This window comes from Saccostrea echinata, unplaced genomic scaffold (assembly GCF_033153115.1).
Source record: "Saccostrea echinata isolate AGI-Se365-2 ecotype Australia unplaced genomic scaffold, CSIRO_AGI_Sech_v1 ptg000002l, whole genome shotgun sequence".
Lineage (NCBI taxonomy): Eukaryota > Metazoa > Mollusca > Bivalvia > Ostreida > Ostreidae > Saccostrea > Saccostrea echinata.
The window spans coordinates 32,746,767-32,759,276 of NW_026889751.1; the positions used below are offsets into that span (position 1 = coordinate 32,746,767).

General features: G+C 32.7%; 1 protein-coding gene across 1 annotated transcript in view; it reads right to left on the reverse strand.

The window, feature by feature from the left end:
- Positions 1-12,510, reverse strand: part of LOC133178301 (uncharacterized) — a 96,505-nt gene that overhangs the window by 68,521 nt on the left and 15,474 nt on the right. The window contains exon 2 of the mRNA XM_061313037.1: positions 7,379-7,695. Within this exon, the coding sequence (XP_061169021.1) occupies positions 7,379-7,695 (317 nt within the window). The remainder of the gene's footprint in view (positions 1-7,378; positions 7,696-12,510) is intronic.

Sequence of the window (12,510 nt, forward strand, 5' to 3'; positions counted from 1 at the left end):
CTTAAAAAATCCCCCTTTTGTGCAGTGGTAGTTTTCAGCTTTGAACTGTTTTGAAAACAATGCGTGAACAATTACTTTCCAAGATGTGTCTCCTTCAGAACCAAAGTTCTAAAAGTTTTGGGGCTATATACAACGGGTAGTTGAGTTGTGACCAAACAGTTACTTTTGGAATGAAATAACAAAGACGAGTACTGATTAACATGATAATTGATTGGTAATAATGCAGCACAATGTGAATTAATCATACTTATTCATGCCTAACCGCACACAAGGTGCTGTACAGCTATTTAAACATCTTTTGCTTAAAAGTGTTCAAAAGCAGCGATGTTTAAACTTTTATGGGGTTTGCTTTTTAAATGTCCATAGTACAATTATTAATGCCGTCTTGTGAAAAATAGCTTCCGGGTGTTCTTTTAAACAATGTGTCTACAAATGTTGACCCGATAATAAGCACTGTTACAACGCGAAATGTAATAACAACGCAAAATGTAATAAACTTGGATTATTGCATTTTGCGTTATTACATTTTGCGTCGAGATCAACAAAAAATGTAATAACGCAAAATGTAATAAAACAATTTTCGAATTATTACATTTGCGTTATTACATTATGCGTTGATCTCGATGCAAAATGTAATTATGGACTCTTTGGTAGTTACATTTTGCGTTACTTATTTTTTTGCGTTGAGGAAAACGCAAAATGTAATAAACAAAATGTAATAAAACAAATATAATTATTTTTTTTTGTATTGTTTTGAACGCGAAACATCACAAAATTGTTTTAAACATATAACAAAGGGGAAACTCGATTTACTAAGCATATTAGACAAACGTTACGGCTTCAACGGACATTACTAAATCTAATTGTATATTTTTAAACTCTATTTCTAACATTTTTATTAAATACTTATAAAACATTAACTTAATTGACATGTCTGTTTATAAATCAGTCTGAATTATATATCCATCACTGACATTCTTGATTACCAAAGATTGACCATGGGTCCATTAAAAGCTCTTGATATGCATATACAACGTGCACGTGTACATTGCTTAGCAAATTAGAACTGCATGTGTGTGTGTGTGTGTGGTGAGGAGAAGCTAGGGGTAGGGGTAAGTTGATCATTGTATTTTTATGCGCATGCAAAAACATTCTATTTTATTATTGGAGAAAGAGAGAGAGAATTTTATTTTTGCTGGTCTGCAATGCACATGATTTGTAAAACAGTGTGATATCTTAATTGTCAAGAAACCCCATTTCCGCTATATTTACACTTGCCAGTACAAATAAATAGATATCTTTTCTAAATTTCGTACATGTGCCTATGAAAAAGCAAAAGCAAACTAATACACTAATCAACGAAATAACCCATCCCAACGCACACACACGCGCGTGTGCACGCCGTTTCTTATTTGCAACACCTATGATTTGAATATCAACTGATTTCAAATGGCTAATGAAATCAATATATGATGAAATCAGATCTAATGTAAGAATAAGCATATGTTTATTTTTCCTTTTGTTTTATTTTCTTTCCGTTTATTTTCTTCATCCACTACTCAATTAAAAAAATTATTCTCAACCTGACTGACCAAAAAATGTGTTATTACATTTTGCGTTGTTGTATTTTGCTTAATCTCGACGCAAAATGAAACAACGCAAAATGTAATAGTCCAAAAATCTTGTTATTACATTTTGCGTTGATCTCGACGCAAAATGTAATAATCCTTAAAAGTGTTATTTGTAATTGATTGATTGTATGTTGTTTTACGTCTCATTCGAGAATTTTTCACTCATGTAGAGACGTCACTATATACCGGTGAAGGGCTTCAAATTTTGACCTTTACTCGGCACTCAAGGCCATTGATCAGTGAGGGATCTTTATCGTGCCAACGCCTGCCTTGACACGGGACCTCGGTTTTCAAGATCTCACCCGAAGGATCCGCAACTTTCACTTCAAAGTGCTGAGCGCATGGCGAAGGAACAGTTGCTACCCATTTTTTAGCGACTTGGGTAAGTCGCGGTCGAGATTCGAACTCACGACCTCCCGATCACGAAGCGAGCTCTACCAACTGAGCTACCGTGAACGGTTTAAAAAGTGTGTTGTTACATTTTGCGTTATTAATATTCTGCGTTGATATCGACGCAAAATGTAATAACGCAAAATGCAATATTCCCGGTTTATTACATTTTGCGTTGTTATTACATTTCGCGTTGTAACAAGCACTCAACCAAATCAAAACAATACTTCAAACGGAAGTACGTCATAACATGGAGGTATCCCATACTACCTTAAAAAACAGTGCCGGTGATAATACATCTATTTTTTGTTCACATATTATCTTAACTTAAAATTACTGTTCTTTCATATTATAATAAGCTAGTCAGTAGTCAGTGCATAATTATTTATTTGTATTTTTCTCAAGTTGATGTCTGCTGTATTTTATTATATGTAATTAGCATAATAAAACATACCCATTTCCATATCACATCCTGTATCAGTCCAGTATCTGCCCTATGGCTGATATTTTTGTCTCGGGCTAATATGGGATGTGGTATAAAAAGGAGTATGTATTATTCTCTCTCTCTCTCTCTCTCTCTCTCTCTCTCTCTATATATATAGATATATATAGGACTCGACTCCTATGGTGACGCCAAAGTCCGATGGTCAGTGCCAAACCCCGACGGTTTGATGTCGGTACGGACGGCAAAGTCCGATGGTCACGCTAAAGTCCGATGGCTCGTTTCCCATCATACACGTGCGATAAAGTGCGATAGTCTGACACGCAAAAGTCCAATGCATGGTGCGGAGAAACAATTAACGTTTATGACGTCACAATATTCCGATGTCAATCCTAGACGCCATAGTCCGTAATTCAAAACCAATAATTTAGGATGAGTCATCGAACACAATTTGACTGATTTTACTTAATGTTTGCACTCACCTGAGTTATTAGGATTAGTCCTTGCACACCACTTGGCCGATAAGGGTTAGTCCTTCTGCACAATTACACTGATTAGAGGATAGGTTGCACTTACCCAGGACATAAAGGGTTAATCCTTATATAGACTATTAGATTGAATAGTTTTAGTCTTGCACCCCAAAAGAGGTTTGACTGATTAGGGTTAGTTTCTCTCCCATCCAGGATGTGTAACAGACTTTTTGACCGATTAGGGTTAGCCTCGCACACATCAAAGAGATTAGGTTCAGACTCGCACCCATCCGAAAGATTAGGGTTAGCATCGCACCCATCAGAGAGATTAAGGTTAGTCTCGCACCCATCCGAGAGGTAAGGGTTAACCTCGCAACCACTTCAGAAATTATGGCTAGTGGTGCAATATATTTTTGCGTTTTTTTTTTTCTTCCTTTTATTCAGATTTTACAAAGACATTTTGGGGTAAAGTCTCCCCAGAGTCCCCCTTATAATCCGCACCATATGTGCCTACAGCTTCTGGATTGGATAGCATAGAACTATATATACATTGATATTATAAATAATAATAGTACAATGACAATGAAAAAAAAAAAAAGATAAATTTCTAAACAAAAATTAAATAAAGGTATTCCGTATTTTTTTCTTCCGTTTTATAATGTCAAAATTTTTACAGTACAAATGATATCCGGTTGTTACTTTGAATATAAACATTGAGTTATCCTCAACTTTTTTTTTAAACAGTCAAATATTGCAAAAGACTCGAGGTAAAATTAAAATCTACATGTTATGTGTATAAAAAATTACCGCTTATGAAATCCGTGTTATCACAGAGGTCCCATTTCGCCTTCCAAAGTCCATATTGACCCCCACTTGTTAACATGCTTCTTAGGACAGGCTACCCAAGAAGCATTGGATTTCATAAGTTTTTATGTAATTATAACATGAAGGAAAAATGCTCTATTAACTATGGATTATATATGTCTTTAAACATTTATACACATTTCACTAATTTGAAATTTTTATATGACATTTTTATAATATTATAGTACATCAATAAATTGCTCTTCACAAATTTTATCAAATTTTCAGTAATACATGGTTCACAATTTACACGACATTTCATTTTATTTTTAAATATTTTCAGAGCTATATAAGAAATGAGTATGTTCAACATTTCAGATAGCTGAGTTTCTGCAATTTGTCTATCAAACATTTTGGTAATTTTCATATGAAAAATTTTTGGCCACATTGATCTAGGAATATCAAATAGATCAGCCCAGTATTTTACAGTTACAGGTTGGTGAAATTTCTTTGGTCTCAAAATTACAATAAATATCTCCATAAAATAAAGCAAAATGATTATTTTTTAAATGTTGACATGCTGAGTTTTTCTACATTCAAAAATCTTAGAGTATTTGTTAAACACTGATTTCATAATGAAATATTCACAGAATATATTTCTTTTATCTAAGATTTTTTCTAAAAAGTATGAAATATCTTGTAATCTTCCATTTATATCAAAAAGATCTTTTGTGTATAACACACCTGGTTTTTTCCAGTTTGATAGAAATATTGGCTTGTTTTTATACATGAATAATGTGTTTTTCCAAATAGGTAATGACAGGAACTCATCTGTGGATATTTTTTTCATATCTTTTTTTTTTTTTTTTTTTTTTTTTTTTTTTTGCATTTATTGAATGCACACAGTGCTTCTTTGTAGAAACAAGGAAGGAAATTTAATTCTTGATAGTCTTTAATATCTTGCAGATTTGTTTTGAGTAAGTAGTCAAGAGTCAATTTTTCTTTACTAAGAATGTTTTGTATAAAAGACACTAAACGATTGTTGGATTTAAGAATTCTTGGAATCCAAGAAGCTTTTGCAGAGAGGAACTTTGTTTCAACATCAAAGATATTAATACCACCATCCTGCTCTTTTCCTATAAGGGTATTCCTTTTTATCCTATCTTTAGCATTCCAAATAAGATTATAAATTGTTCTATTGATTTGTTTGAAATATTCTTCGGGAGGGTTAGGAAGAATACTAGCTATATACTGAAATTTTGATATGATAAGATTATTTACAATTTCTTTCTTACCAAAAATAGTCAACTTTCTTTTTTCCCATGCTTTAAAGGTATCAACAAGTATAGAAAACCTGATTGTACGTGGAGATCTAAATTGTAATATAGACAACCATAATCAGACTACTGATTCAAGCAAAACACAATTAAACTCTTTAATCAAACAGTTAAAATTAATAGATGGTTGGAAAAAAATTCATGAAAATAAACCTGGTCTTACTTGGTGCAATGCAAACAATACTCCAAGTAGCAGAATAGACTATATTTTATTTGCAGAAAGGTTTTCATTTTCTGTAGATTCTTTTTCTTTAAGAAAATGTCCCAGAGTAAAAAACAATAGGATGAATGATCATCTAGGGCTAAAAATAGATTTTATTCTCCAGAAAAACAAGAGAGGTTGTGGATATTGGAAAATGAATATTTCATATCTAATAAATGAGGACTTCTGTAAACAACTAAAAGACATTTTTAAAAATAAAAAACTAGAGCTTAGAGATGTAAAATGTCCACAAGAAAGATGGAAAATGGTTAAACTTATTGTTTAAGAGTACTCTATAACCTACTCTAAAACCAAAAGTAAGAGTACCAAACAAAGAGTAAAAGAAATTGAAAAGAGAATTACAAATATTGAAAATAGACCTTTTAATGAAATTAATAATCAAGAAAAATGTAAGTTAGAAAAAGAATTACAACAGATCTATGATAAAAGAAATTAGAAGGAGCATACATTAGATCTAGAGCAAATTGGGTTAAGTGTGGAGAGAAATGCTCTTCTTACTTCTTAAAACTAGAAAATAAACATCAACAAAGTAATGTTATTGAAAAAATTAACCAAGATAACCAAACCTTCTTTAGTAGTAATGATATCTTGGGACAATTATGTAATTTCTATGAAAAATTGTATATATCACAAAACCCCAAAACTGAAGACATAAGACATTATCTAAAAAGAACTGAATTAAAAACAAAACTTAATACAGAACAACAAAAAATATGCGAGGCATAACCTACCCTCAGAGAGTGTGAAGAGGCAATTAAAAGCATGGATAACAATAAATCACCAGGTCTAGATGGCAAACCTATTGAATATTACAAATTATTTTGGAATATAATAAATTACTTTTATTATTTACTGTTTAAATCTTTTGAATATCGAGAACTACCATCATCTCAAAAATTAGCTGTTATTAGTCTGATACACAAAAAAGGTGATAAAAGTAATTTTAAAAAATACAGACCCATAAGCTTAACAAACTGTGATTATAAAATATTTGCGATTGTTTTGGCTAGAAGATTACAAAGTGTTATTTCAAAATTGATAAATAAAGACCAGTCAGCATATATTAAAGGCCGATATATAGGGAATAATGCTCGTCTAATTCAAGATATATTTGACCATTGTGAAAATCATAATGAGAATGGATTACTATTATTTTTAGATTCTGAAAAAGCTTTTTGATACTGTTGAATGGGAATTTATGATACAAACATTAGAAGAATTAAATTTTGGTCCAAATTTGATTAAATGGATTTCAATTCTATACAATAATCCTACTTTTAGAGTAAAGAATAATGGTTTTATTTCAAAAACTTCTAGAATGACAAGAGGCATTAGACAAGGATGTCCCATCTCTGCATTGTTATTTATACTAGTTACTGAAATCTTATCAATCAGAATAAATAAATCAGAACAGGTAAAAGGGTTTCAAGTCAATAAACAATGTGAAATTAAGATGTTACAACACACTGATGATTCAACGAACCCTCTAAAAGACTTAGTGTCTGTAAAACATGTGATAGATATTATACATAGTTTCTCTATCTTTGCCGGTCCTAAACTTAACTTACATAAATCTGAATGTATACTCCTAGGACCTTAAAAGACTCATGTAAAATGTATATGGAATAAGAGCAACAAATGACCCAGTTAAAACACTTGGAATCTATATAGTACACAACAAAAGCCCTTGTGAGGAAAAAAAATGGAATGAAAAAATAAATTTTTGCGTTTTATATTGAACCATATTACTTTGGAGTTTAAATACGTAAACTTCATTTAATTTGTTTTAAATCATTTTACCTCGGCGTGGCGCGGCATCGCAATTTGGTGCAGCAATACTATGACGTCATAAATAATTATTTTTCTGCACTATCAGACTTTGGCGTGTTAACCATCGGGGTTTGGCGCAGACCATTGGACTTTGGCGTGACCATCGGGCTTTGGAGTCTCATCGCACTTTGGAGTCCTTATATATATATATATATATATATATATATATATATATATATATATATATATATATATATATATATATATATATATATATATATATATATATATATTTATAAAATAATTCTTACGTGATATCAAATGTTTCTTCTGTTGTAGGAAAGTCCAGCAAAATTTCCGAACCTTCTAATTCCCATTTTTCCTTATCACTCACCATCAGTGCAATATCTTTTGAAATCTTGTTCACTTCATTCGTTATATCGGTAAATGCTATTGAATCCTTCTTAATACCAGTTTCCACTTGCCACTTTCCAAAAATGTAGGTATCGTTACTGTCCTTGATAAATTGCTTTCTCTTTTCCGTCACAAACTTGCCTTTATCGGAAGCTTTACACCTATAACACGGACCTTTCCCAATCTGCCAACCATTCAGGAAGAATATCTTAACCTACAAATTTAAGAATGTGTACGTTGTAACTGCAATTTAGTGAGGCTGTTAATTATTATGATATGATTGCTCTTATTTTTCTAGAGTTACGATATATCAGAGATGAAAAAGTAGAGATAACGAACAGTTCTCCACAAAATTAACCATGGAGGAAGCTGCGCATGGCGAAATGTGATCGAAAGCACGAACGTTTTTAGACTCTCTAAGCTTCATTAATCAATGAGTGATTCACAAAACTTAACCATTGTAAAACAAAAAATTGAAAAAACCGACCAAAAAAAAAAAAAAAAAAAAAAAAAAAAAAAAAAAAAAAAAAAGACATGTTAGTGAAATACTGATGCCCCCGTATGGCATCTTATAGTGAAGGTTGAACTTTCTTAAATGTATATCAAATATGTTGGTACCCAAAGTAAGGTCATGTCTCGAGGAATATACCTGTGAAATATGAAAGCACTAGCTTTGAGATATATATATATATATATATATATATATATATATATATATATATATATATATATATATATATATATATATATATATATATATATATATATATATATATATATATATATATATATATATAGATAGATAGATAGATAGATAGATAGATAGAGAGAGAGAGAGAGAGAGAGAGAGAGAGAGAGAGAGAGAGAGAGAGAGAGAGATTAAAATTTGTCTTATCCGGACTCTGAGTACTCCGGAATTTTGTCCATTTCGGCTTCAAAATTTTTGTCACATGCACTTCTTTAACATATGTAGAATAAAAAATTCCGTGTAGTCCGGATACTGTCTATTCTGTATTCCGAACGGTCAAATTGGTCCCAACTACTAATAATTAACAGTAACTAGATGCTGTCATGTGACAGTAATACCCGCACTAATGTGTTTGCCTTTAAATGCACACTCCTTCATATTGGGATTACCAAGGAAAAAGTCAAAACAAGAAGTCTGTGAGCCAATGCTCACTAATAATACCCCCGCTCTGATGTGAATACACAAGTTCAGTTATGGACAAACACAGTGATAATCAGGAAATTGACATTAGATTAGTAAAAAATGAATCACAACATATGGCATGCCTCAACAAACATTGTGTTAAGATTTCAAGCACCTGCGATGAGTAGTTGCTGAGAAAACTACGACCAAAATTTGTTATGTATGGTACAGACAGATGCAGGGATGAACAGGAAGTTGACATCGGATTTGTGCCAAAATGAATCCCATTATATGGCATGCCTAAACAAAATTGTGCGAAAATGTCAAGCATCTGCAATGAGTAGTTGCTGAGAAAACTGCGACCAAAATTTGTCATGTATGGTACGGACAGACGCACAGATAAACAGGAAGTTTACATCAGATTCGTACAAAAATGAATCCCACCATATGGCATGCCTAAACAAAAATTGTGCTAAAATTTCAAGCATCTACGTTGAGTAGTTGCTGAGAAAACTGCGACCAAAATTTGTTATGTATGATACGGACAGACACACTAATAAACAGGAAGTTGACATCGGATTTGTACAAAATTAATCAATCCCAACATATGGCATGGCTAAACAAAGAGTGTGTTAAAATTTCAAGCATATGCGATGAGTAGTTGCTGAGAAAACTACGACCAAAATTTGTTATGTACGGTACGGACAGACTCACGGATAAACAGGAAGTTTACATCAGATTCGTACAAAAATGAATCCCACCATATGGCATGCCTAGACAAAGACTGTGCTAAATTTTCAAGCATCTGCGATGAGCAGTTGCTGAGAAAACTGCGACCAAAATTTGTTATGTATGGTACGGACAGACGCACGGATAAACAGGAAGTTTACATCAGATTCGTACAAAAATGAATCCCACCATATGGCATGCCAAAACAAAGATTGTGCTAAAATTTCAAGCATCTGCACTGAGTAGTTGCTGAGAAAACTGCGACCAAAATTTGTTACGGACAGACAGACAGACGGACAGACAGACACACAAGGGTAAAACAGTATACCTCCCTCTCCTTCGGAGCGGGGGTATAATAATTCTATAATTTACACAGTACATGTACATGTATTCGTCAATTCGAGCATAAAATGCTCATGTGACCATTTGACCTATGAGCCTCTTATTGGTATTTCCTTTACTTAATTCATTTCCAGTCTGAAATAACAGAATTTAATTAATGATGTAAATTAGGTTTTGATAAAAAAAGAATATAAATTTTTGGCCCATAATTGGAACTTTTTAAATTTATTTTCTCAACAACAAATAATATTATTTTAGTAATAGCATTTTTGATGAATTTATCAAAATGTGCAAACTTTTTATTTAGTATTTGATTAGCAAAAACCTCCTTGAAAAGCCATACCCAATCAATTTTGCCCCCCCCCCCCAACACACACACACACACACACAAGTTGCCTGTTTTTGGAAAAAGGCCTAGTTGGCAAAGTTACGTTAAAACATCGTTTGTTATGATAATTTGAAATTTGTTTTTGTTTTGTACATGTATGTGAACACCTTTTTGAAAATTTCTACATCACATTGGGCTTGCGTCACCCTACTAGCACTAGTTTTACCATTATCATTGCACATGGTGCAGCGTGGTGTACACATTAGTACATGTATATCAGTGGAAATTAATTCATTTTGTGTTTTAATTGGATTATATTTCATGAAGTTGACAGGACCTAGGAGAGTCGGTGAGTACAAGTTTAAGTATTGATTGGGGTAAAATAACTGAAATGCAAATGGATCATCGGATGCCACAATAGACGAATTTCACATTCTGAAGAATTATCTCCCGTTGTCGACATTACATTCAGTTACAGGCACAGATCAAGGATTTTTTCCGGAAAAAAAAAACAAAACAAACAAACAAACAAAATAAACACAATGATGGTGAGGTCCATGTTTTTAAAGGGGGGAGGGCGTCCAAAGTCATCTTTTATTTGTTTCTAGTCCTATTTAAATAACTCTGCAAATTCCCGGGGGGGGGGGGGGTATCCAATCTCCCTAGCCGCTCCCTGACCCTGAATTGACAAATGATCATGTGACTCCAAAATTGTAGAAAACTTTTCCATTTGACTATACATAATTTTGTTTCTTGTGTTATTATGTTATGTACATCTAATGGTTTAAGGTTATGAACCCCTGGAGGTCATCCCCACTCTTTTAATGAACTGGAAATGTTCACAATATGACTACATCAAATTAAATAAAAGTGCATCAATGATAAGATTGCTTGACAATTAATTCATGAATTTGGGTCAACCCATAACCCATGTAGAATTAGAAATGAAAATCATTCAAAGAGATGGACCATTAAACTATTTGTATTATATTCACATTTTTTTTATGTCAAAACATGAAAAGGGGAGGGGCGAGGGGAAGGAGTTATCTCTTTACGTCTTAATTGTTGAAAACTCCTATAATGAATGTTAACCTCAAATCCGACTTGTACGTCTTCATTAATTTTAAGTGGTGGTGTCTCCATATGAGTGAAAAATTCCCGAAGGACATTTAATAACAAACAAACATTAATGACTTAAAAAACACAATATACATGTACATGTTTATTAGTCTACGGATATACTTCTGGTCTCTAGTTCTCCCTTGAATAAGAAATGAATGATATAAATATTTCAAGAATGATTAAGAGTTGAAAAGGTTGTACATTTTAAAATTGACTTAGCTCTGTGGTTGAATTAGCTATAATACCAGTTTAGCTTATTTTGCTACTCAAAGCACCTTTAATAACTATTTTTAATCATACTGTTTTCTGAAATGTAGTGTTTTTTTCAACATGGATACAAGTCATACCTTTTCAGCTTCTGAAAGCAATTCATGAAAAAAAAATCTGCTTTTCAAATACTGTAAGTCTTTCCAAGTACTTGTGATCATAAGTTTTTAGCTAACTTGAGTTTTTCTGGTTTTCTGATCACATTTTATCTGTCATCCATCTGTCTGCCTGTAAACTTTTCACATTTTTGTTTTCTTCACTAGAACCGCTGGGCCAATTTCAACCAACCCTGCCACAAAGCATCTTCGGATAAAGGGGATTCAAGTTTGTTCAACTGAAGGGTCACACCCTCTTTCAAGGGGGGATAATCAAGAATTAGTGAAAATTTGGTGGTATCATTTTAAAAAGTCTTATCAAGAACCACTGACTGGGCCAAAAAAGTTGAAACTTTCTTTACATAGACTTAGTGTAGATTCAAATTTGTTCAAATTATGACCCACTGGGGTAGGGTGGGGCCACATATGGGGATCCAATGATTTACATAGAAAAATGCAGGGGATTTTTTCCATCATAAATCGTCTTCTCAAGAACAGCAAGGGCATTATTAACATCCGTTTTCTCGAAAGGGACCTAGGGGACATTAAATCTCATTTGTCTTTCAGTCTGTCCGTTTGTCAGTCTGTCCGTCTGTCACAATAAATTTAACTTTTGAATAATAAGAGATAGGGCTTTCATATTTCACATGTACATTACCTACAAGGACTTTCTAAACATACTATGAATTTTGAACCCATGACCTTGGAAGTTTGACCTACTTTTCAAAAAAAATTAACATTATTTTAAATTGATCATTTTGAAAGAGAAAAGATAGGGCATTCATATTATACATGTATATTACCTGTGACAAGACCTTTCTAAATATATCATGACTTTCGACTCTGTGACATTGACCTTGAAGTTTAACCTATTTTTCAAAAATGTTATATTTCCTTATAACTTTTGATTCAGAAGAGATAGGACTTTCACATTTGACATGTACATTACATGTAACAATATGTTTCTGAGCATGCTATGATTTTTTACCCCTTGAC